Genomic DNA, 27,541 nt, shown 5'->3' with positions numbered 1-27,541 from the left:
CCAGGAAGTCCTGGAGCTGTCCAGCCACCATCCACTCAATCACCTTGCTCAAGAACGGTGCATTCAAGACTGAATCCAGTGTCAGTTTCTTTAGTAGTGGCTGCACCGTTAAATATCTTGTATAGGATGGCAAGGACTTAGGTGGTAAAATGTCAAAGAATTGGGTTGAACAAACTCTGCGAGCACAAATTACCTTGCTATTGTAATCCACCTTGGTAAGAAAATGCTCGACAATATTGAAGGTCTCTGCCTTACTCAGCTGGAGAATTTCTTTTAATGTAAGGCCCAGCTGCTGTAATCTAGTGTTAACAGTCTTTACCCCCTACTGAGTAATAAGCATTTTGTTTGAGAAAAAACAGTAATCTATCCGTTTCTATGGCAAAGACAGTCTTTATTCTAAGCTTAAAAGCACTAAGCCATGCTTTAGTTTTCAATGACTTTTTTTTATTTATTTATTTATTCAATTTTTATCCCACCCTCCCTGCCACAGACAGGCTCAGGGCGGCTTACAATAAGGATTAAAAACATTAAAACACAAACATAACAAGTCATAGCTCAATCTCCTGCGCTTGCCCCGGTCAGTGTCACTAAGCCCATTCGGTCTCACAGCACGTAGAACCGTCGGAATGAAGAGGCGCCTCAATTCTCCGGCATTCCGCCATCGAAGAGGCAACCTCTTGAAAGTTCCATGGCCAGGGTTCCTTCACCGGGTCCCTGGGGGGGTAAGCGAGCCTGCGCACCCCCTCCTTCGGCTGGAGCGCAACTTCACCCCTGGGAGATCCGGGAGGTGAGTCTGCTAGCGCACTGCCATAAACCGGAAGTCCATCATTCCTTTAACCTTTGATACAGAAAGGAAGAATATCATTGCCCAACAAATGATAAAAGGCTGATCGGGCAATAATTAGCGGGGTCAGAACGATTAATCTTTTTGAACATTGGAATGATCATAGAATGCTTCCAAACAAGGGGGAATTTTTAGATGGAGTAATTCCCTTAGAATGTGTACAGTATTGTCTCTTTTAAATTTACAGTGCAATTGTCGAATCCTTCTATTCATAATTTTGCATTCATAGCCAAACCATTTATTTCTATTCAGCGACTCAGACATATTTCTGTATTTATGTGGCCATTCCCTGGGAAACCTTAGCCAGGGGACCAATCAGGAGAGTCACCTTGGCCAATCACAGTCTTTCTTGGAGGGGAGGGAAATTTTAAACTGTGACTGCTCATAACATTGTGGATTTTGAGCTTCCTGTGTGCTGCACTCGCTGCTACTTGTGTCTTGGGTGAGATGTCTTGCTTGGACTACACTAGATCCCAGCGGGATGGATCCTGCCTGGATGATGCTTCCTAACAGACTAGTTTGCTTAATTGATTATTACTAGCTAGCCTTTCCACTAGCCTTTTCTCCCAGGGGAAGTTTTGGTGGGGAGTTCAGGAGATGTATTCTTTTCGTTGTTTTTTTGGGCTCTGTGTGGTTTAATGTTTGCTTTATTTTGATCTTCTGCCTTTCCTTTTTTGTGCTTCCAAGGTGTTTGTTGCTTGCTTTTCATTGTGTTTTTTTCCCCTCGGTTTGTTGGTTTTTCTGGTTGCCTTCAGTTAGTGGGTTACCCGTTTTATACTTTTTGGCAGATTAATTAGCAATTTTGGGTAATGTGGCATTTTTCATTGCTTAGGTTTAGCTAGTTGGACTCCCTTTCCTCCACAACATGATTGGTGGGGCTGATGGGTACCTCACTAGACAGGTGGAGGGACTATTTTTACCTGTAATTACTATATCTGGTAAAAGCTGCTCCAGAAAACCAGCAGCCATTTTTCTGCTATGCAAAGAGGATGGCTTGGGTCACCTTATTCAAAGGGCTGTAAAGTCAGACCCCTTTGTCCTATTCACTTGAAACCTGGGGAGTCTTTAGAAGAGAGGGTGGACCAGGTTCCCTGATACTTTGATATCATTTGGTCAGCTCAGGAAAATCTTCCATTATCTGTGCATATAAAACAATGAACAGACATTATTGGAAATGGAAATCAACAAGTCTTCATGATATGACATTTCTAAAAATTCTCAAAACTGATATACCTTCCCTTTCTCAAAAGGATAATTTTTCCAGTACGCACTCCTAATGTCAAACTCACCAGTGTAGTGACATTCTTCTCAACAAGCTTTTGGTACAATAAGGTCGAGTGGTACCTTTTTATAGCTGAGTACTTTGATGCATCTTCTTGTGCTTATTTTTTGTGTTTATCTAGGTTCAATATCTAATTCAGTCCCTCTTTTCTTGTAGGATGTATGGACACAGAAGAGGCTGATATTTACTTCCTCATTGATGGCTCTTCAAGCATTCACTGGTCAGATTTCAATGACATGAAAAATTTTCTGAAGGAAGTGATTAAGCTGTTTAATGTTGGACCTAATCATGTCCGATTTGGAGTTGTGCAATATTCATATGCTTCTCGTATTAAAGTACACTTTGAACTTGATGATTACACTAAAAGAAACTCTTTGGAAAAAGCTATTAATAATATCAATCAATTAACAGGAGATACATATACTGGAGAAGCTTTAAAATCCATGCAGCCTTTGTTTGAAAAGGCAAGACAACAACGTGGAAACAAAGTGCCCTCTCATCTCATTGTGCTGACAGATGGAGAGGCCCACGATGATGTGAAGGTTCCTGCCAAGATACTAAGGGATGCAAAGGTGAACATGTATGCCATTGGTGTAAAAGACGCTAATAGAACCCAACTGCATGAGATCGCAGGCTCGAGGGTTTACTTTGTGCAACAGTTTGACTCCTTGAAAGATATCCAAGCTGAAGTTGTCCGAGATGTATGCACTGAAGAAGGTAAGAGAAATACCACTGGTAGTTCTCTCAATAAGCACAACCTTGTTCCATAACTAATGACACCAATCAAACCCAGGTCCTTACCTCTAAGGGTGCATGGAAATTTGGGGTTCTGAAAACTACTGAAAGTAGAACTAGATATTATGAAGGAAATACAGGAGTTGCAATTAGGGTTCCCAGCCTTGGAATGGGAGTGATCTCTATACTCCAGACCTCAGTTTCCTTGAAGAAAATGGCAGCTTTTGAGGGTGGACTTTATGGCATCACATTCCTACTAAGCTCTCTCTCCTCCCCAAACGTTGCCCTCCCTAGGTTACTGTTATTATTTATGGGTTTAATTAATTATTATTATTTTATAGTTATTATTTGGTTATTGTAATTATTGTTTATTTAGAAAATGTGTATGCTGTCTCTCATGAGACATGCCCATATCTGCTCATATTGTTTTATTTCATTAAACAGCGTCATGAAAGAAGCAATGCCTTCAGGCTCAGCAAAAGGTTCCGAGTATATTTTGACTTTAAGGGTTTTGCAAAGGAGCTGCGGTGGCTCAAGTGGTTAAGACGCTGAACTGCAGGCTGTGGAAGGTCAGTAGTTCAGCAGTTGGAGACCCGGGTGCGCTGCATGATGGAGTGAGCTCCCGTCTCTAGTTCCAGCTCCTGCCAACCTAGCAGTTTGAAAGCAAGAAATTGCAAGTAGATAAATAGGTACCACTTGAGTGGGAAGGTAACAGCGTTCCGTGCGCCTTGGTGTTTAGTCATGCCGGCCACATGACCACGGAAACATCTTCGGACAGCGCTGGCTCTTCGGCTTTGAAACGGAGATGAGCATCGCAACCCTAGAGTCGGATTCGACTGGCTATCGAGCAAGGGAACCTTTACCTTAAAGATATTTACCGGTGCAGCATGGTGTGTCCTTTCTGTTGAACCAGATCAACAATGATTTGTGGTATTTATTTCATTTTGAGTGTATCACCTGAATAATTACTTGTTTTCCTTCTGTAGCCTGTAAGGAAATGAAAGCAGACATCATGTTCCTAGTGGACAGCTCCGGTAGCATTGGCGATGAGAATTTTAACAAAATGAAGAACTTTATGAGTCATCTGGTAAACAAATCTCACATTGGCTTAGACCAAGTACGCATTGGTGTTGTCCAGTTCAGTGACATTGCTAAAGAAGAATTCCCGCTGAACAAGTATTCGGCAAAAAGTGACATAATCGAAGCTATTAGAAGAATGGCAGCCATTAAAGAGAACACGCTCACTGGACAAGCATTGGAATTTGTAGCTGAGTATTTCACGCCATCCAAAGGTTCACGATCCTCTGTGAACAAAATTCTCATCTTGCTGACAGATGGAGAAGCACAAGATGAAGTAAAAGCTCCCGCCGTGGCTCTGAGAGAGGATGGTATCACTATCTATTCAGTTGGGGTGTTTAATGCCAATAAAACACAGCTTGAAGAGATAAGTGGGAAATCTGAGTTGGTGTTTCATGTGGAGAATTTTGATATTCTGGAGAAGATAGAAGACGACATCATTTTTGGCATATGTAATCCCTATGAGGGTTAGTACTGTTTCCCTTTTTTGGGGGGTGCTTAACATGGGGGAGGGGGCTTCCTTCATGAGAAAATGAAACTGCTCTTCTCTTGGAAAGCCATCTTGTCTTCCACATGTCTTCTACATGGGTTTACAAATTTTGCTCCGCCAAAGACATAGGTTCCAAAAGAGAACATAAATTACATAGTTAGGAATATTATATGACTCCATCGTAGGGTTCTTTTAAAAGCAGACAGCATATTGCAGGCAGGAATTGTATAGCAATAAACAAATTCTATGAAATTGTTTGGGATCACAGAATACCAATTTCCTCAGAGTGCCAGTGTGTGTATGTACGTATATGTATACACACACACACTGTATTTACACAAAAATAAGATGATCCTGAATATAAGATTAACCCTCCCCCAAAAAAGTTAGTTTATACACAAAGGGAAGAGTTACACAGAGCTTTTTAATTACTATACATACCTACAACTTGTACACAAATTAAAGATGACTCCTTCCTCTTTTGTAACCACACAACTAGACAAAAAAAAATCTAGACTTGCTTACAGGTAAATGTCTTCAAAAAGTAAAGCTCAGTGTACAGATTTTATATGCCCAATAACATGGCATTCTTGTTTATCCCTATATCAAATAGCCAAGGGCTAGACTCTGGCTGATTTCGCACTAGTTGGCAAACAAGGGGGGTAGCAGTATGACAATTGTGTAACATACAAACAATACTGCAACAGTGCAAGCCAATACAAATAATCATATGAAAAAATTATGTGAAGAAAGACAGAATAATCATTCCATGATATTTAATCTTATTCTTTTTCAATCTAGACGCCGCGAGATGAACATGCAAGACGTCATGAAGAAGTGAAGGACGAACTTCCCTGGAGTAACCGTTTCGTTTCGATATTTCTTTTTCATACAACAATATCCTGACAAAAAACATAATCATTACTCATAACAGGAAACCATCCCAACCTCTTATACAAACTACAAAAAATTTAGAAAAATACATACAGTTCTGTTTCAGCATATTCATTCACCTTCCCAAAGGATTTCTCTAATTCTATGAATAAAACATATTTGATTATATTTAATGTCTCAATTTCATTATTCTATACCCATACATAAGTGCTATATCTCTTATACAACATACAAATATAAAAATCCTTACCCTAACTGCTCCAGAATAGCTTATAACCGGCACATAGCCTATGTATCAAATCGGGCTGATCAGCCTTAGCTATAGCTCTCATTGCTTGCTCTTATATCCTTATTGATGTATCACATGCTTCCTAAATGATGTTGCCAACTTATTGTGTTTATTACTTCGTGGTCAATTTAATATCCAATACATTTGTATCAATGTTCATACCAAAAGACAAGAAGACAAGAAGACAGAAAGACAAAACAGTACTTATCCACACAGCCTAATGTACATCCTATAACCTACAAATTAAAGAATCTTGCTCTAAGTTGTTACAGAAAACATGACAGTTCCAGGGCTACATTCAGTCCCACTGGTTGAATAATATCCAATTCAAAGCACCAAAAGGCTTCCCTTTGAAGTAATATTTTATGTGTGTCACAGGTCTCATAAGGTTTAGAACGGATGACTTCCAAAACTATACATTTAAAATCATCTGGGCAACGACCAGCTTCCGTAAAATGGGGTACCAGGGGAGCATCTTGACAAGCATGTCTAAGTCTTGATTTATGCTCAAGCACCCGGGTTCTAAGTGCTTGTGAGGACTGACCTACATATTTTAAACCACAACCACAAATTAAAAGGTACACAATCCCTTTCGTGGCGCAGGTCAAAAAATGAGTGATGTCCTTTCTATAGTTCACCTCCGGAAAGTCCAATAGGTTTGTCTCCCACATCTGTGGGCATGCAGTGCATTTCTTACACTTAAAATGGCCCCTGGGGAGGGTGTCTTGTTGACTACTCTGGTGTAGGTCAGCCTTAATGATCTTATCCCTTATACTGCTGGTCTTTCTAAAACCTATAATCGGAGAGTTTTGACACAAGGGTACATTGTTAAGAATATGCCAATGACGAAAAACTATCTTTTTAATATAATACGATCTATTGGTAAAATCAAGAGCCCAATGTAGTTTGTCATCCTCCCACCATTTGGGTCTTCCTTTTAAAAGATCTACTCTATTTCTACATCTGGCCCTAAACCTAGCTGTCTCTATTACCCCAAGTGGGTAACCTCTGTCCCTGAATAGCTGACTGAGTCTATCTGACTCTTTTTCAAAATCTTCTTCAATTGTAGAATTTCTTTTGACTCTCAAAAACTGCCCATAAGGGAGGTTTTCTTTAAGATGGCATACATGGTGTGAATTGTAATGTAAATAGGAATTCCTATCTGTACTCTTGTTGTATGGACGAATTGCCAACTTTTTGGCTCTTACATACACTGTAGTGTCTAGAAAATTCAATTCCGTAATGCTCATAGAATGTACGAATTTGATGGATTCATCCCACAAACTGATCTACAACCTCTATCTTATCAAAAAGCATAAACAAATCGTCTATATAACGTTTAAAGAATATAATGTGCTCACAAAAAGGATTAATGCTGTCATTCAAAATCCATTTGCCCTCGAAATCACCCATGAAAAGGTTGGCAACACTGGGCGCAAAAGAGCTGCCCATTGCTACCCCTTTAATTTGAAAGTAAAATTCATTACCCAACCTAAAAAAGCTCTTTTCAGAAATGATGTCTACCAGATCTAGTAGAAAATGTGTGGGGGGAACACAATAAGCTCTCTGTTCCAATGTCCTAAGTAAGCATATCCTCGCTTCTTCGTGCGGGATATTGGTGTAAAATGAATTGACATCAAGCGTGACTAGAGCCATTCCTTCGGGTACTGATAGACCTTCCACCTGATTAATAAAGTCACAAGTATCTTTGATATACAAGGGAAGAGCCTCCACCTATTTGGACAATGGTTCCAAAACTGAATTAACCGCCCGATTGTATCTGCGGTTAATTCAGTTTTGGAACCATTGTCCAAATATGTAGATTCCTTTCTCCAACCCTTTGTGGAGGTTTTATTCATAGAATTAGAGAAATCCTTTGGGAAGGTGAATGAATATGCTGAAACAGAACTGTATGTATTTTTCTAAATTTTTGGTAGTTTGTGTAAGAGGTTGGGATGGTTTCCTGTTATGAGTAATGATTATGTTTTTTGTCAGGATATTGTTGTATGAAAAAGAAATATCGAAATGAAACGGTTACTCCGGGGAAGTTCGTCCTTCACTTTTTCATGACGCATGTTCATCTCGCGGCGTCTAGATTGAAAAAGAATAAGATTAAATATCATGGAATGATTATTCTGTCTTTCACATAATTTTTTCATATGATTATTTGTATTGGCTTGCACTGATTTCGCACTAGAGCTGCCTCGATGTTGCGCCACCGTTTGCCTCGATACTATTGGTCAATTTCACACCTGAAGCCGCGGGGCTGCATTTGACCTGCGGCTTCGCCCGATTTCCTCCGCAGTTTCGTGATCCTAAAAAAACAGGATTACGAAACTGCGGGGGAAATCGGGCGAAGCCGCGAGTCAAAATGCAGCCCCGCAGCTTCGGGTGTGAAAATGACCAATAGTATCGGGGCAAACGGCGGCACAACATCAAGGCAGTTCTAGTGTGAAATCAGCCCCTGTGTATACAGATGAACAGAACAGGGCCATCCACAATTAAGATACAGAGTTTTTCAAAGTCCCCACATTTACAGATAAATCTGGATTGTTCTTTGTTTCTTGTGTTTGTTTTTTGTTATTTTTTAAAAAGAAACCGAATTGGAGGCACACAACCTCCCAGAAGTTAATAGCATCCAAAAAGGTTTAAAAGACCACAGGCAGCATTAACTTGATGAATTAATCCTCACAGCAATTTAGGAAGGTACATTTCTGATATTCTTATTTTGCCAGTGAGGCTGCAATACAGGATGTGCGCCATGACTGCCCAATGAATTCCTATCTGTGCCAGGATTAAACCTCTGATCTCACAGACTCATCCATAATAACACTCTTTGGCTGCAGTCACACACACTAAATAATCAATTTTCAATCCACTTTCACTGCACTTTCCAAATGGATTTTACTGTGGGCGATTCTGCATTGGCTTTTCCCTTCATTGTTATACCAAACCCACACTGGAACAGAAACTCCCCTCTGCATTGCATGCCTGTTATGTATTGGAGCTGGAACATCCTAGGACTGTCTACCAGAGACTGGCTGAGTTTGGAGCTCTAGAACAATGAGGAGTTAATGTTATGCAAATAGCCTATTGTTGGGAGCTGGGTGTGGTTGGGTGTGGTGTTTGCATGCTATTTAAACAGGGCTGTTGCCCTGGAGTTCAGTCTTGTGTCTGCTGAATCACTAATAAAGCTGAGCTGATCGCTAGACTTGGGGTCTGCTCATCCATGGAACCCAGTATTTAACAATGTTGCTTTCACTTTCTTTGATCATCGGGCTTTATGGTACCTTCTGCATAGATTTATGGCCATTCAGGGGTGACTTTGCAGTCAGTACAGCATTCCCCAGGGGTATTTGAATGTGGCTTTGAGCTGCACCTTTTCTGTTCCAACATGGGTTTGCTAAAACAATGAAGGGAAAAGCCAATGCAGAATCAGCCTGTGTGAACTGGCAGAATCCTGTTGGAAAGTGCATTGAAAGTGGATTGAAAGTGGATTATTTAGTGCAAGTAACCGCAGCCATAGTCTAGGCCAGAGTTCGATTCGGGGGGGATCGCGGGGGATTGCAGTTCCCCCAGGTGAGGTGCGGGGCACATGACAAAGTCCTGCCCCCTGCTTCCGGCTGCCCCGCTTCCGGCCCTCATTCAGCCAGGAGGAGGCAAGAGAAGAGGGAGGGTAAATTGCTTCCTTCCGCCTCTCCCCACCCCTGCCTGCCTGGGGCCAGGGAGGGCCTTGGCGGGGCTTCCTCGCACTCCCACCAGACTTGCAGGTCCACCGCCGGGCCCCTGATGTCAGGGGGTGTGGCATATGCTAATGAGTTATGCTAATGAGTTCCCCTAGCTCTTTTTCTACGAAACAACCCCTGGTCTAGGCAGATCATATTTGCTCTTCTGACTTGTTCCCCCATATCTCCATTCATTCTAGTCAAATGATACTGTTTGGCCCCGGTCACATGGGAGGTTTTGGCCCGCAAGAGGGATGGATTGGGGGCGCAGTAAATGGGCGCGATCACACCGCACCATCTGGGAAGCGGCGCGCACCCGTCCCCAATCCGTCCCTTCAGGCCGAAAATGCGCATTAAAAAACCCCTAGGAAATAGTAGCACCAACCTGAAACGCCGCAGCAAGCGAGGCCGTGGGATCGCCGGCACGCCTGTCTTCAGGAGCATTTGAGGCTCGCTGCCTGGCTGAACTGCGCATGTTCACACATGCGCAGCTGGCTGCCTCGCTCTCTCTTCTGTGGCTTCCCCCCCCCGGCATCTGATCATGCCGGGGAGCAACTGCACGGCGGCTCAGGGGATCTGTCTGATCCCGCCACCACGTGTCTCTTTTGGTGCGGCTCTAAAAAGCCGCACTTTGCCCGTGTCAATTTCTCCCATGTGACCGGGGACCGTGTACACACAGCTAAGATCAACATTATCATATACTTCAGGGATTTTAAAAAATGTGAAACATGGGTCTCGACCTTACTAGATCTTTTTAGAATACTAATCTGTATAGAAAATGAATATAAGCAAAGTTGGAACCCTTCCTCCAACCTAAAGAGGCTTCCTCCAACCCCCCTGTCTCCTCCTCAGTCTCCCTGCATCTTCACTCCTTGGAGCCACAGCAGAGAATCATTCCTGACCCTTAGCTTTAAATGTCCTCAGCTTGCTACTACCATGTCTCAGTAGCCTTCATTCCCTTTTCTGAGGCATGTGGGGTTTCCTCCCAGTTGCTAGTGCCATTTCTGTAGCTCTGGCTGCTTTGCCAGCAGACACAAGAAGTTGAACACTGTCAAAAACCTGCAGAGCATATATGATGAAGTAATAATGGGGTGAAATAAATGTGTGCAACATACCACAAGAAGCTCCATTGGTTATGTGAAGCTCCTCAGGACTGTGGTCCAACTCTCCCATTATTAGACTAACTTCTGTTGGTAGGTATGCACAAGGACGTTTTGATTCTCTATGAGAGAAAGCGCCAATAATGGGTAAGCACAAATAATGGGAACACAGCATTAGCTTCATTATAACCAAGGTATTTGTGTTTGCTGTTAAAAGAAAAAAATGCTTTATTTCTCTTATAAAAAGAAATGAATTTTTTAAAGGAAAAAATGTTTAAGTATGTACAACTAGATTAATAATATATGTTTTCTCTCTCTCTTCGTATTCCAGAGTGCAAAAGGATAGCACGTTTAGATGTTGTATTTGTAATAGATAGTTCTGGCAGTATAGGTGAAACTAACTACAACCTCATGAAGGACTTCATGATCGGCCTAGTCAGTAAATCTGATGTTGGCAGTGACCAAGTTCAGTTTGGAGCTCTGAAGTATTCTGACAGCCCAGTCACACTGTTCTACCTTAATACCTATCATACGAAATCAGCTATCATTTCAGCTATCCAAAGTGACACACTTTTGGGTGGAAATACGTACACAGCTGAGGCTCTTAAACATTCAGAATCATTCTTCAGTGAGGCACATGGAAGTCGCCACCGCAGGAACGTTCCCCAGGCTCTTATAGTGATCACTGATGGTGAGTCACATGATGCAGCAAAACTCGATGAAGTGTCTAAAAGACTCAGGGCCCGTGACATTGAGATTTATGCCGTCGGGATAAAAGAAGCAAAGACGGATGAACTTCAGACTATGGCAGGACCAAACAAGATGTATTACTATGTGGACCAGTTTGAAGGACTAGAAAGCATCACCAAAACGTTATCGGATGAGCTGTGTGATGATTCAAAGCCAGGTAAAGTATTAATTCACTATTGCACTATTTTTAGATTTCCCCCCTCAATATTAGGAGCAGAGCACCTTTCTACAGTATCTGTGTGCATAAGGTGTGTTGAGGAAACAGGATAATTCAGGGACCTAGATGGTTGAGCAGCTAAAGCATAGAACAAAATATATCTATTTATTACAAAGTGCACAGTAACTACAAATTAAAAACAACATTAGTCGAATGTAGATAAAAACAAAGAGGTCGTGGGTGTAGCATCACATTCATTAAGACATTGCATGCGGCAACAAAGATAAATTTCACATACAATAACCGCTTGACCAAACAGGTTTCAGCCCTAAGGGCCTTCTTCAGTGGTCTAAATAATAACAACACACACCAAAAGTATAAAATATCTGTTCCAGGCAAGGCTCTTAGGGCTGAAACACTATTTTGTTCTATGTTTAGCTGCTCAGCTTTCAAGGTTCCTGGCTTGACTCTCAGGTTAGTCCCCCCCCCCTTGCCGTTTCGTGAAACAGGATCATTCATCAGAGCTCCCAGTTCCTCTTTTCCTGTTATAAGTTTGTGCTTTTTGTTTCAGCCAGATTTTGTGCTTTTGTGCTCCATGCTCTCAAGCGCCTCTCCTTTTACCAATGCTCTTCCCCAATTCATCTCCTTTCCCATCTTGTTATATCCCGCTCTTTTTTCGCTCTTCCACCAAAGAGTTCAAAGTGACATACTAGGATGAGGATTTTTTCTGCCTTAACAATAATCCAAAGAGATAGGTGAGGCAGAGAGACAGGGGTCCTATCCGCATTTGCCTGCCACTCCGGATTTTCTTAGTGTTTGAGTTGAGGCAATTTAAGTCCATGACAAAACAGCATCCAAATAACCCAGGACAACAGCAGAATGAAAGCGGGCTGACCACTGAAGAAAGGTAATGTAATGCAGAATGGGGGGGGGACGGAATAAAAAGAAGGTTGAACTAGATTTTAGTGCAGAATTGCTTGGAGGACACCATGGTGAACATGGATTTAAAGGAGAGTGCAGAAAGGGCCAGGGAATGGGAAAGGGACAGATGGGACCAAGGTCTCCAGCACTGCATTTCTATGCAGAGTCACTCCAGTCTAAATCCACTAAAGTTAATGGGATAGAATGGAGCAACTTTGCACAGAATTGCACTGAACTTCGTGGCCCAAATGGGGATTCAGACCAAAACTACAACATAACACTAATTCTTCAAACATGTCATATTCTGCTCTTCTTTTTAAAAAAGGTTCAAGAAAGCTTTACCTTCTTTATATTGTTGTTTATTTTATGCAATTTATATTGCTAGTCTAGTTCGTGGTATAAGAACTATGGATAGATCCAGCACTTCTGTTCTGTTAGAGTCATTCTCCAGCGCAGGGAAACTTCCACCAATAGAAGAGTTGTTGCTCCAACAGAAGAAGTATATTCTGCTGGAAGAATTCTCCACCATTAGGGGAACGGAAACCTTAAATCCACCCCTACAGTGAAGTTCATGTTTTTGAACTTTTGAGGTCTGTTCAGTAAAGCCCTTAAAAAAAACCTGAACCATGTAATAGAATTAGTTGCTGTAGATTTTCCGGGTTGTGAGGCTGTGGTCCTGGCATTGTAGAACCTGACGTTTCGCCAGTAACTGTGACTGGCATCCTCAGAGGTATAACACAGAAAGATGGAGTACTCTCTGTGTCTTGACACAGAGAGTACTCCATCTTTCTGTGTTATACCTCTGACACAGAGAGTACTCCCTCTTTCTGTGTTATACTTCTGAGGATGCCAGTCACAGTTACAGAAATGACCCCTGCATGTTGCAGTCAATTTATGGTAACCCCATAGGTTTTTCAAAATAGAAACGTACACAGGTGCAGGGGTAGTTTCGTAGAAAAAGAGCTAGGGGAACTCATTAGCATAACTCATTAGCATATGCCACACACCCTGACATCAGGGGCCTGGCGGTGGACCTGCAAGGCCGGCGGGAGTGCGAGGAAGCCCCACCAAAGCCCTCCCTGGGCCCAGGCAGGCAGGGGTGGGGAGAGGCGGGGAGGAAGCAACTTACCCTCCCTCTTCTCCTGCCTCCTCCTGGCTGAATGAGGGTGGGAAGCAGGGCGGCCGGAAGCAAGGAGCGGGGCTTCATCGTGTGCCCCGCCCCCTCGCACCTCACCCGGGGGAACTGCGATCCCCCACGATCCCCCTCGAAATGACTTCTGCACAGGTGGTTTGCCATTGGCTGCCCATGCATAGCAGCCCTGGACTTCCTTGGTGGTCTTCCATCCAAGTATTAAACAGGACTGACCCTGCTAAGGTTTTGAGATCCGATGAGACTGGGCTAGCCCGGACGAGCCAGGTCAGTTCTTATGTCTGCATTACGAAAATTACACATTTAACATGATAAATATATCGATAACATCTGGACCAGGAACTAGACATATCTGGAGAAAAAGGGGTGTTTACTCTTTCCTAGGAGTTTGTTCTTCCATGAAGTACCAGATCTGCGGGTATAATTTCAGTTGGACAAAGAAGTGCAGAGAATGTGTAGAGAGAAATAATCTTTAATGTTCCTTTGGCCTCACACCACAGATTCAAATGCACACCTGTGACCTGAATACATTAGGCTCTCCAGATTATCATCTGAAGAACATATAGAGATGATACTTGATTGATGGGAATGAGAACACAGAGTAAATTTAGCAGGGAGTCTTCAAGTTCAAAATGTCCGAGAAACACTGCCTTTCCTAAAAGTTCTCTAAACTCAACCTAAGTCTTAAGACTAGGAGACTAGTTATGTTATTTCTGTAATGCTAGGCGATGTACAAAATGCAGCACAAGAAAAGGCATGCAGAAGAGCCACAGCAAATTCAGAATCTTAAAACCTTAAAAACAACAGTATTGTAATCTTATATGCTCCCAATGGGACTATTATCCTCCCATTTTAATTTTTGGATTGTAATGTATCAATAAACACTCGTATCCTAGTACTATTTGCATTGTGAGGCAATGTGAATGATGAATGTCTTATTTTGCATCTTGTTTTCTAATGCAGAATGTGAAGTCCATGCTGACCTTGTTTTCTTGATCGATGGCTCCAACAGTATACACAAGACTGATTTTAAAACAATGAAAGACTTCTTGAAAGAAATGCTTGATCAGATTAGTTATAGTAAGGACATGCAAGTTGGCATGGCCCAATTTAGCGACAGGTACCAAAAGGAATTCCCTCTTCACAGTAACTCTAGCAAATCAGAGCTGCAAGACAAAATCTCTAATGTATCAATGTTGGAAGGTACTGAGACTTGCATTGGAAATGCTCTCAAAAAGGTGAAGGCCTTCTTCAGCCCACCAAGACGCAGAGTGACTAGAGATATTCGACCAATGCTGCTGGTTATCACCGATGGAGATTCACATGACGACGTTGCTCAACCGGCTGAGGACTTGAGAGAGGAAGGTGTGGAGATCTATGCAATAGGAGTAGGGGACATTAAAGATACAACACTTCAAACAATAGCTGGATCCTCAGAGAGGAAATACAGAATTGCTGATTTCACTGGGTTGTCAAATCTCAAAAAACGCATAAGTAATGAAATGTGTAATGGCAGAGTTAAAGCAGGTGAGTAACCAGTTCTGTTTTCTTTGTTTTATCTGTCTGCTGACGATGCTACAGATTAAAAGACTCTTTTCTAATTATTTCAGTTTCAAGTCGATGTTATTTTCTCCCAATATTTCATTCTCTTCCCTTTGTAACATGGGTCCGTCCACTAAATGACTACCACCTGATTGTCAACATTCCACTCTTGGGCAAGGAGCTTTGAGGGGCTTCAAGTGGTCCGGAGAGAAATAGATCATCTAGACCTATTTCAATCCAGATTTGGGCCTAGGTTTGGTATTGAAGCAACCTTTTTTGCCCTGACTGACGGTCTTTGCTGGGAGAGTAATGGAGGAAGGGGTGTCCCTGTTGATTCTCCCAGACCTCTCAGTGGCTTTTCATATTTTTCTACAATACCATGGGGAATACCTTTGAGTATTCAGGAGCCACTATACTGTCTGATGGTGACTCCATTTCATTACTCTCTTAGACACTGGATCGCAACATTTATCTCAGAGAAGAAGCTTGGAGTCCATGAAACATTGCAGGAAATCCCCACCCCATAACAGAATATGATGAAAGTATTGAGTTCTGTAGAATATGGGTACCTCCTGCTCCCCTAGGGTTGGATTCCATGGAAAAGATCCCCATGCAGGGGGAGAGGGTGATTTTTACTTATTCCCCCCTTCCACAGCCACCCTCCGATTCTCTACTCATGCTGCCCTATCTCCCAGGAACAGCATTGGAGGGGGACTTCAGGCATCTGGAGAGGGAAGAGACAGGAAAGCCACACTTCCATGCACATCATTCCAACCTCTTGGAATCCAACCCCTAGTCCTGAACCTGACCTGTATAGAACTGTGCCAATGCGTAGCTGTTGAAGTACAATGCAGGAAGAGGAAATTAAAACATGCTGAAGCCCTAAAGATGTTGAGATACCGCAGCATTCCCCGAGGGTAATTTAGGACCTTTTTTGTATTTACAGTTCCTATAGTCTGAAGTCCTGAGCTCTAGTTTACTTATGTGTGTTTTAAGTGCTGTCAAGTTGCTTCTGACTTACAGAATTAATGTCCTACAAAATGTCCTGTCATCAACAACCTTGCCTAGGTCTTGCAAACTGAGGGTCTTTGTGGCTCCCTTGGTTGAGTCAGTCCATCCATCTCATGTTGGACCTTCCTCTTTTCCTGCTGCCTTCAGCTTTTCCCAGCATTGTTGTTTTTTCCTTCCAGTGAGTCTTTTCTTCTCATAATGTGGCCAAAATACGATAACCTCAGTATAGTCATTTTAGCTTCTAGAGAAGTTCAGGCTTGATTTGACCTAGAACGTACTTATTTCTTTTTTTGACAGTTCACGGTATCTATAAAGCTTTCCTCCGACACCACATTTCAAATGAATCAACTTTCTTCCTTTCGGATTCTTTCATTATCCAACTTTCACACCCATACATAGTAATGCGGAGCTTGTGCATAAATCCTGCTCTGCTCATGGTGTACTTTACTTGCTCTTTGTTTTTATTCTCTGTGGCCAACATGACCAACAAAATATTAAATGTCATTAGGTAGGGTAATGCATTTCTCAACGAATCAGTCTTTAGAGGTAGATGGACCATTTTGTCTGAATTGTCATAATTGTTAACGTTTTCATTACTGATGTGCCTCTTTACAATTTACTGTCTCTGTCTTTCTTAATCCCACAGTTTATTTGTGATGCTTTCCATTTTATCTTCCCTCCAAACAGAGTGTTTTATGGATATCGTTATGGGGTTTGACATTTCATCTCAAAAGCCGGGCAATCGTTTATTCCATGGGCATCCCCTGTTGGAAGCCTACCTTCCTAAGATTTTAGAATACTTGATATCTGTAAGCACTGTGAGTTGCAATACTGGAACAAAGACACAGTTCAGCGTGGCAGTTTCTCAGTATAACATGAACTCAACTTTATCATCAGACCTCCAAGTTGACCATAAAAAAACTATGCAGGAACTCAGAAAAGTTACAGTCAACAATCCATCACATCTCAATGTCGCATTCTTGGACACACTTTGGAACACTTTTGATAACCTACCTCGTGGTAAAAAACGAAGCCAGGTAATATATTACCACTTCAATCAAACTTGCCTAAGCATATAATATCATACAGCAAACATACCAACTGAGTTCAAATGAATTAAACCTCTTTGCATTTCTCCTTTGTAGCCTCATGTCTGTGCTAATTTATTTAAAAGGGTTTAATTTATTCAGATGTCTGATTAACCCTTGACCCTAGGTGTCCATCAGACTATATGACAAATTTGATTGTATCCAATTTTGAATATATGACTGAAGTTTGAACCATGTATAGTTCTTGTTTTAGTCTTACCTATATGATCTTTCTTTAGGTATTACTTATTTTCTCTGATGGCTTGGACGATGAAGTAAAAGTGCTCCAGCAAAAATCTGAAGAACTTAGGAAAAAAGGTACAGAGCAGATCAAGAGAGCTGATATCCAAGAGAGTTGATATCAATGCCAGGGCATCCACTGAGTGCACCAAGGTACTTGCATAGGGCAGAAGAGGTGATGAGGTGCCATAGCCAGCCCTGTTGCCACCCTGCCCAGCAAGCAGCATCTTCAGGTAGTACCCCTAGCTCCACTGGATGGCCTGTGGTGAGCCTCCTCCTTCCATGCCCTGTCCACTGGGCAGGTGGGGCCACAGGTAGGCTGGGATGGGGCTCTATCCCAGTACCATTTTGCCTTCATATCCACTCCTGTTGGGAGACATGGCACCATGACAAGCCACAACCTTGTCCTCAATGGGGGGGAGGCTCCCATCAGTGCAAGGGGAGAAAGAAGGAGGGTGGCGGCAGCTTTCCTATGTCATGGGAGATGGAGAACGCAGTGGCTTCCCCATGATGCAGAGGGACAGCGAAGTAATTTACTTAAAATCCTTAAGCTGGCCCTGGTTGGTATTAACAGCTGATAACCTCTGCAGGAAGAAATTCTGGTACGTTGATAGGGGCATGAAATCAACAAGAATGCCTTCTATGATAAATTCTTGGCATAGTGTGTACTCAGATGGAATGCGAGGGAATGTATGTCCTAGCTTCAGCTTTGGTTGTAACTTCCTGAAATTTTTGCAAAGTGATTTCCAGATATTCCTATCTCCAGCTGTGCTAAAATAAAATGTGAACAAATGAGATAATCTTCACTCTTTTCATTTTATTTTCCATATAATGATCTGCATTAATTCATGATGATTCCGGTATAGAACAGATATTTCATTTAAAACATATTCATCACTGTGTTTTCAATAGGACTTGATGGACTAATAATGGTTACTCTGGAAGGAGCTAGCAACTTTCATAGCTTCCAATACATTGAATTTGGAAAAGGATCTGGATATACTAATCATTTGACAATTGGCTTGCAAAGTATTGCCAAAAGCTTGTTTGAGTACATGGTAAGTTACAAAAGCAGAGGTCATTTCGGGGGGGAACGCGGGGGAACACAGTTCCCTCGGGTGAGGTGCAGGGGGCAGGGCACATGACGAAGCCCCGCCCCCTGCTTCCGGCCACCCCGCTTCCAGCCCTCATTCAGCCAGGAGGAGGCAGGAGAAGAGGGAGGGTAAGTTGCTTCCTCCCCGCCTCTCCCCACCCCTCCCTGCCTGGGGCCAGGGACGGCCTTAGCAGGGCTTCCTCGCACTCCCACTGGCCTTGCAGGTCCACCGCTGGGCCCTTGATGTCAGGGTGTGTGGCATATGCTAATGAGTTATGCTAATGAGTTCCCCTAGCTCTTTTTCTACGAAATGACCCCTGTACAAAAGAAGCAAAGGATTGGGTATTAGGGCTTTAAAGCCATTTCTTTTGGTCATCATACCAGTGAATAAATAGCAATATTTAGCAGTTTGAGGGATATAGAATATTCTTAGAACAGGGATTTTTTTTTAATCAATGGCAATTTCTTCTTTTCAAGGCCCAAATTGCTGAAAGAACATGCTGCTGTGTATTTTGTACATGCATGAGGGAAGAAGGTCCCCCTGGGCCAAAAGGCAGCATAGGGCCAAAGGTAAGGATCTTTTTGCATAATTTAATTTACATTGCAGGTGTAGAGACTTAGACATAAGTACACAATCTTCCAGCATTCCCTCTTTTGTCACAGCATAGAACCACAGTTCCACAAAGGTAAGAAAAGGTTAAGTTTAAAAAACAGACAACTTGGAGCTCCACTGGAAATATAAGAATTTCTTTCCTTTTAATTTCCCACACTGTTTACAAAATCAGTGATTCTTACTCTATTCTTTCCAAGCGTTATAGACAAGTTATAAATCATGTCATGATTATTTCTAAGTAATAAAAACCAAATGTATCAAACTTTGGCCAAATCACTGGCAGTCTTTGCTCTGTTTTAAAAACCGCACTGTTGTTTACAAACCCTCTTTTTAAAAAACTTTGGCGTTTCACGCACACACACTTGGATGGCTCCAAAGTTTGAGGTGTTCTTCTCCAACAGGAAGAGTCTCGCCATTTAAGCAGGAGTTAATTGGATCCAACCCAATGTGTTTATCAGTCTATTAAATCAAAATATACCATCTTTTTATATAACAATGCATTCAGCTAATATTTACTATTATTCCAATAATCAGAAATGTCTATAATGCTCCAGCTGAGAAAGAGACAATTCATTTATCAGCGTCTGTCTAATCTATTTAGCATGAGTCTCATTGGAAAACAGGTCAGTTTCTCATCCATTTTAACAAATTAAAAAATTGATCATCTCATCTCCTATAATTTCCTTTATTTCCAAAAATACATGAATGGCTGCAAAGCCTTGCAAAATTAAGTAGAGAGGAGGTGCACACAATTTATCCAGTGGGTGCAGTCTGTTGAATTACTGCTGAATGGAAGCAGCTCCAGTATGGCCACATGAAATGGCTCCCCACCACTTCCAGTAGTTTTGACCACGGCACCTACAACAATCCATGCTTTATTTAGGGGAACTAAGTTTTCAATAGTACAGTGTTATTTTATTGAGCTGCATTGATGATCCTAGATAGACAGCTGTTGTAATGCCTGAGATTTACCCCCAAACCTATTTAGAAAAGAGGATTACTGAATGCTTAAGCAAACTTTTTCTGAGAAGGAACTTGAATGAAATTTGCCACTGTCAAATTATAGCTTTCAGTAAATTGCTAGCCATTCCTGGTAAAACTTTTTAGCTAAATGCTTTCAGTTTTCATCTGTACATTTACAATTTTATTATCAGGGATATGCTGGTATCAACGGCATTCCAGGATATATAGGAGACGATGGAGAACCAGTAAGTTTTATATCCTTTGCATTAATTTATCAATTCTTTGGGTTTGTATGTTCCCATTGACTCTCAGACTTTTTGCTTTAGGGTTCCAGTGGGCCCCCTGGACCAAATGGACAGCAAGGCTATGTGGGATGCCAAGGTGATCAAGGAGAAAAAGTAAGAGTATTCCTGTACCATTGGTAGTAGTCTCGTCCACATACTCAGTGTTTTTGTACAGCTCATTAAATATATGTCTGTCCTTTCAAATATTTCAGGGGCAACAAGGATGGCGTGGAGAAAAGGTACAGAAAGCAAATGTTTCTTTTCTGAAATAATCTTTGCTGTGGCTTATGAGTTGTAGGATTTATAAAGCTCTACCTGGAATAATAAAGTGGTAAGAAGAGTGGTTAAAACGCTGAACTGCAGGCTGTTGAAGGTCAGTAGTTGAGCAGTTCGAGACCCGGGTGCCGCATGATGGAGTGAGCTCCCATCTCTAGTTCCAGCTCCTGCCAACCTAGCAGTTCGAAAGCAAGAAATTGCAAGTAGATAAATAGGTACCACTTTGATGGGAAGGTAACAGCGTTCCATGCACCTTGGTGTTTAGTCATGCCAGCCACATGACCACGGAAACGTCTTCGGACAGCGCTGGCTCTTCGGCTTTGAAATGGAGATGAGCACCGCAACCCTAGAGTCGGATTCAACTGGTTTTCGAGCAAGGGAACCTTTACCTTTACTTTTTAAGAAGGGACAAGTTGCCATTCAGGAGAAAGCAAACCATTACATGCCAGTATGTACAATGAATCCTTGGGTGGCTGCATTGTTGATTGTAGGAGTAGCTAGAGGAGGAGAAGATGAAGGAGAAAGTTTCCCTGCTATATTTTTTTTCTGCTCAAAATTCTCATCCCACAAATCCCCCCCCCATAAATAATGCACAGTCATTACTTTTATTGGGTTGGGTGTTTGTTTTTGTTTTTTTACTTTTCATGTTTTTCTGTCAACTTGGAGTTTCCTCCAGGTTTTCAGAAACATATATCTTGGGCCTGTGGGCCCTTTCTTGTAGATTTTTTTATTCACATTGGGGGCATACCCGGCTCTAATAGAGATTCGCTATTGTAACAAATCATTTTGCTTTTCCAAACACCCCTGGTCTTTGGGGTGTCAAAAGTGCAAGCCTGTAGGATAAAAGCCTTGTTCTTTGATGGTGTCTGCAGTTTCTGCGAACAATGGGAATGAACATTCTTGCTTCCCCTCAACAGGAAGTTTTGTGGAAGTTCATTGAAATGAAAGCCCTGGAATAAAGTATAATGAATCCTAATGAAGGCAGGGGAATCTCGTCATACATAAACACCCCTTCGTTTCCCCAGTAGTTCTCAGGTCAAGATCCCTGTGGGGTTTTTTTTAAGCATTGAGGGGTGTTCTTGTTTGTTTGTTTGTTTGTTTTGCATCATTTGCACGTGAAGTGCAGTTTGCTCCTCACTTGTCAATCCCTTTGGTTTATGAATCTGTAAACCTCAAGTGTTAATTGTGGTAATGCAGAAGGTGGAACATTTGAAAAGAGATCCAGGGTGCCAGATAAAATGGGGGGGAAAGTGAGACTATTTCCTCCAGAGGGAGTAGACCCGCAGTTTCACGATCACACCTCCCTTTGAAGCTGCGGGTACAGCCCGTCAGTGTGTGATCAGACGTAACTGCGGGTGACTAAATTTTATTTGTGGGCCATTTGTTTCCCATGTGCCTAAATGAGGAATCAATGAACCACACCTCCGCACTGAGGGCTCCATATGGAGTTTGTAATGATGCACATACTGTGAAGGGGGGGGGGACGACAGCATGGAGTTGGGATGGCCTGATCAGACCATCCTGACGGCATGAGAGCGCGCTGGAGCAATCAGATGGGAAAGTCCACCCATGGCCCGTCGCAACCCGTTTACTACCAGATTTCCCCCGGTGTCTTTTAACTCCACTTCTGTGGCAGAGCAGAACGGGTTGCCAACGGCTGAGGGGGCACTTCTCAGATGTTGTTGTCTGATCACGCCCTTTAAATCCATCCCGCATTTGTGCCTATGTCGGGTCTAATTGTGCGTATGATCGCAGTCCCATTCTAGCTGGGAACTGAGCTCCCACTTACCTTATAGCTCATGGGCAAAGATGAACTGAATGGTAGGAAAAACACCAAGAGGGCTAGTGAGTACACTTCTGATTTGGATCCTTTTTAGACTAGTCATTTTGTTTGGCCCAGAAAGAGGAGGTCATTTGTTTAGTAATGTCTTGCGGTTATTCCTGGATTCTTCCCTTTCTGGAACCAGCAAAAACATCTAGTTAGGCCCAAAGCACAGTGATAGAAGGAGGTTGGAAGTGTAGAAGATCATTGTTAGCCTAGAGTTCATTGTAGTCAAGTTAAGACCAGGATAAAAAAATATCAATTAATTGCTGTAATTCCTCTGTGAGGCTTCCAGTATTCCTTCAGAGTAGAGCCAGTGACCTGTGGAAAGCTGTGTATAGTGGAACAGTTCCAGGATATTGGCTAACTGAGCATCCTTGAAAATGGGGAATGGGATATTTAATTGGGAGAATGAGGAAATACAAGTGACAAAAGAGGGGGTGGTGCAGAAAATGGAGGAATAGAGGCTGCTATTTGAGCAATCTTCAGAAGAAAATAATAAAAAAATTATTGAAAATGTTTTTTTTAAAAAAGAAGAAAATAAGTCATTTCCCATTGCTGTCAGGTTTATTATGTTTTTGATAGATTCTCTGACATGAATATAACCCCAGAGTAGCAGTTGAAATCCAGATTAAAAGTACAATTTATGACCTGGAAATCCATCCTGATTTGGGAGCATCTAAATTATCTCTGTTTCTTCATTTTTATTCACATACTGATAAGAAGGGAGATTACTTGGAAGCTTGAAGATGAGCAAGTTGAAGCACTCTTGACTTTATGATTTCAAACAATAAGGTTTATGGTTTTTAAGAAGATGTTTGACAGAATTATAGGTTTTGTATCTACAATCTGTATTTGTGGCAGTGGAAGAAGAGGTGACCCATAACTCTCTTGTTTGTTTTATGTGTAAGATCACTAGAAGTGAGTTCTTCCTTTTCCCTGAGCCAGAATTCTGTATTGCATGAACACTGAAAAAAGCCTGAGATTTCTTATGGGAGAGATACTATTACTTTCCAAAAATTTAGATATATTTGCTTAATGGCTGCTAAACCAAGATTATGTTACCAAACCAAACATGGTGAATTGCTACATGGATATGGGAAGATAAATTAAATTATCTGCGCGGATATTTTAATTTCAGTGTTGTGATCAGGGCTAATCGGGGTGGGGAGCCATTTGACCTTGGCCTCAAGATCAAAGGGAGTGTCAGATTTAGAAACCTGTTGATTTGGGGCATTTGATAAGTTTTTAATCATGTTTTTATAAACATCAGGTGTTGCCTTTTTAATTTATTTTTTGCCTAGGGGCCTCAAAAGCTGGAAGTGGTCCAGGCCTCTCTGGACCTCTGAGAAGGCCTGGTTATTATCTATGTCCATAACAAATGGCTGTAAAAGAGAAAACGGAAGGGACTAGAGTAAAGAGGCCAACTGGAGACAAAGACAATGCAAATCCTTCCAGAGTGGATTATAGGAAGACATTAAAGTAATATGGGCTGGGGGGGGACCAAAAGTAATTTACATTATAATGGAAATCCTTTATTTAACTTTTATTTATTTATTTATTGTCAGATTTATACTTTGCCCTCCCCGCAAAGCAGGCTCAGGGCGGCTTTAGTTAGATGCTGGAGTTGGCATAGTCTACCAGTGTTCCCTCTAAGCTGAGTTAGTGTGAGCTAGCTCACAGGTTTTCAGCCTCCGGCTCACACATTTTTTGTCTTAGCTCAGGAAGGGATGGCTCCAGAGCAAAGCTAATTTATGCACTAGCCATATTGCTTGCTCATAACTTTAATACCAGTAGCTCACAAAGTAGATTTTTTTCACCCAAGACCCCACAGCTTAGCAGGAACATCTACACCTCTCTTGGGCAATTGCTGTAGAATGATTGTCCTGGGTAACAATGGAACTCATATTTCCTGATTTTATTTTCTCAGGGAGACAATGGGATTGATGGTGTTGATGGAATTAACGGAGAAGAGGTAAGTCGTGTTTTCTGGTCTTCCGTCATGCTACGTTTTTGTTTTGATAGATAAAATAAACTTTCTTTTTTGTCCTCATCAAGGGATCACATGGACTTCCAGGACCAAAAGGAGAAAAGGGAGACCCTGGCCAGCCGGTATTATTTCATATTCAATTACTGCTTCCCTGTTGAATTTGAGTGGAATTAGAAAGACAGTGCATGAATGAGAAAACGTTCATGCAAATTCTCAGAGAACGGGAATGCCAACATTAACAAAGTGTGGATTGTAATAGATTCAGGACTGTTATAAAAGATTAGAACAATAGAACTGTGTCTCCTAAAACACAGAAATGGTGCATAGTTCAGGTGGTTTCCACAAAGGGGCATCCCCTTTGCTGGAGCAGCTGCTGACACAGCAGAGTGGCAACGGAGCTTTCTCATGGCCCGTTCCCCTGCAGGTTCCCTGTCCCACTTCCCCAGCAGCAGCTACTCCCCCTCCAGTCTACTGGGGTTTTGGGGATCTTTTAAAATTGGCAATTCAACATATTGATATAATGTTACAACAATACGTGTAACAGATTCCATGAATCCTCAGCTTTCATTTTCTTTAAAGCCTCGACCTCCTTCCATTGAGGAGATGTGCCTTTCCCTTGTATCTCTGCAATGGAAGAGGCTAGACACTTTTAGAAAAAGAAGAAAGCTGGAAATGGAAATAATCTGTTCTACCTATTGTGGTAATGTTAGATTGCAATAACGCTATTCAATTGCCAATTAAGAAAAAAGCCCCCTGGTGGCATAGCTGCTACAGTGACAGAGTAGGTCGACCCAGGCAGGGCTTTTTTTCTGGGGGAATGTGTCGGAACAGAGTTCCAGAACCTCTTCGACAAAATTATTTTAAAAATGTTTAAAAGTTTGTGAATTTTCAGTATTCTCTCTCTCTCTCTCTCTCTCTCTCTCTCTCTCTTTAAAGAAAGCCCTGGACCCAGGGGTGGGATAATCCAAATTTACCCACCAGCACAGTAGCCATCCTTGTTTACTGTGATCTTTCCCACAACTTTATGGCAAAGTAGGTTTGAGAAAAATTGGAGTGAAGCCAGGGATCCCAGAATGCACCATGATGCTGTGGGGGAAGCAAGAAAAAAACCCTGGTTCCTAACGGTCTTGAACCCAGAGCAGATAAACCATGTGGGAATGGTCACAATGTAAAATTAAGCCCTCATTATGCCTTTGACATATCTGTGATAAGCATTTTACTGTTGAGTTGTTGTTTTTTTAAGTATAAAAATAGGGTCAGTGGTTCTTATTTGAGGAGCTAGGCACTCTCCTCTGAGTCCCTACAGTATGCACATGTGGGTTGTTTCTCTCATGTTGTTCCCAACTCTCTACACAGTTGACAGGGACCACTCTAGAATAGAGTGGGCTGTGTATCTTTGAATAGTGGACTTTTTGTTGACTTCGGCCCCGGTCACACGGGAGGATTTGCCCCGCGAAACGGACGGGCTTGAGGGCGGATTAAACCGGCGCGATCAGATGCCAACATCTGGCAATCATCATGCCCCCGCCCCCAACCCGTCCCTTCCAGCCGAAAACGTGGATTTAAAAGATATCAGCAAAACACTACTACCTACTTGGAAACGCGCAGCACAGGCGGGCATGTGATCATCGACGTGCCTGTATCCAGTGGTATGCGAGGCCCAACTGCGCAGCTGCCTCACCTTGCCCTTCATCCCATCGCTTCCCCCTCGGCATATGATCATGGCGGGGAGCAAATGCGGCTCAGCTTGGGGGATCTGTCTTATCCCGCTGCCACGCTTCAATTTGCTGCGCCTCTAAAAAGCCTCTAAAAAGCCTCTAAAAAGCCGCAGATTACCATATGGTAATCTGGGGAAAATGTCTATGTACCTATCTTTTCCAGGAACACTTTCTGGGCTCCTGCTGATGAATGGAATCAGGGAACACTAATATACCACTGTGAACTTTAGCAGTCATAAGATCAGCCAGGTCCCAAAATAACTAGCCCTTACTAAATCCAGCTGATCTGCACCAATTGGATGGTATCTGAAAACTGGCTTCATAATCTTATTGAATTCCAAAATTTAACTAAATAATGTATATGCTGGATTTTTTCCTGGTTCTAAAATATCTCATAAAAAAATGTAACCATAGCATGGCTAAGGAACCAGTTGAAATCCTATTACAGTAGGACATCACAGGTGTTAACTGAACATAGCAGCAGCCAATAAATAATATTATTTTTTCCCCTGTAACAATATATTTATTGGGGTTTATAATATCAGCCTGTCTCATACATATCAACAAAATCAACAACAAGATTACATAAAAGATCCTATAACAACACTTATCTTCACCATCAGCACAGAGTAATGAACCAATCCAACTATATTTACATGCATATTTTGAACACATCTTCCATTTGAAAATCTCTTCTGTGTTGAGTAAAACCTACTATTACAATTTCCTTAAAGTTTACTTACTAACTTTTCAGAAAACTATTACAACCTTCCTGTCAATAATATAGAACCTTCATACTGCCTTATTTTTCTTAACTTTACACATCTCTCATCCTCCAGCAATCTGCTGACTCTTTGATTCCAAAATGAGAGCAGGGTTTAACCTTAACATATTTTTTAAATTCAGTTTCTTTTAGTATATTTTTTACTTTTCTTTCAATCTTTACACACTTCAAATTCTTTAAATAATATTATTGATGATTACTGAAATGCCTGGGTTTATGGGAAGCCAGGACACAAGTGGAACTTCTAAAGTTCGCCGAAAGATCAGCCTTAGAGGAAGCTTCCATGAAGGCTCCACCATATTGCCACTGACATTCTATTTCATGTAACCAGTATATATGGAGCAGTGCAGAGTTGGTTCCTAATCTTTGTTGGTCCCAGGGCATAGAAGATTTTAAGGATCAGAGTCAGAACCAGCATCTTGAGTGGGACATGGAATCCAGCTTAGATCCAAAAGCACTCCAAACCCAAACTGTGGCCACTGCAAACATTGGCTTTTTTTGTGTGTGGCTAATATGCTCAAGCAAGTGGTAGCTGTGCAACAATTACCTAGACCCATTTGCTATTTGATATTGTTGCTACTATTGCCAACAAAAAACCTATACATATAATCCTTATACTAATAACCAAGTTGCCCCCGTGAGTGCGGATCGCTAAATCCGCACTCCGGGGGCACTTGGGGGGGAGGGGGAGGTTTGTGCACAC

General features: G+C 41.9%; 1 protein-coding gene across 1 annotated transcript in view; it reads left to right on the top strand.

Annotated features, from left to right (window-relative positions):
* The window catches only part of LOC107123435 (collagen alpha-6(VI) chain-like), a 78,324-nt gene that overhangs the window by 14,841 nt on the left and 35,942 nt on the right, over positions 1 to 27,541 (top strand). The window contains 13 exon segments of the mRNA XM_015426681.1: positions 2,283 to 2,843; positions 3,848 to 4,405; positions 10,768 to 11,343; positions 14,378 to 14,941; positions 16,655 to 17,004; positions 17,295 to 17,373; positions 18,208 to 18,353; positions 18,866 to 18,958; positions 20,156 to 20,209; positions 20,291 to 20,362; positions 20,461 to 20,476; positions 22,363 to 22,369; positions 25,945 to 25,957. Of these exon segments, the coding sequence (XP_015282167.1) occupies positions 2,283 to 2,843; positions 3,848 to 4,405; positions 10,768 to 11,343; positions 14,378 to 14,941; positions 16,655 to 17,004; positions 17,295 to 17,373; positions 18,208 to 18,353; positions 18,866 to 18,958; positions 20,156 to 20,209; positions 20,291 to 20,362; positions 20,461 to 20,476; positions 22,363 to 22,369; positions 25,945 to 25,957 (3,089 nt within the window).

This window comes from Gekko japonicus, unplaced genomic scaffold (assembly GCF_001447785.1).
Source record: "Gekko japonicus isolate JY-2015 unplaced genomic scaffold, Gekko_japonicus_V1.1 scaffold2523, whole genome shotgun sequence".
NCBI lineage: Eukaryota > Metazoa > Chordata > Lepidosauria > Squamata > Gekkonidae > Gekko > Gekko japonicus.
The sequence above is the reverse complement of the archived record's forward strand: the minus strand, read 5'-3'. Positions and strand labels throughout refer to the sequence as shown.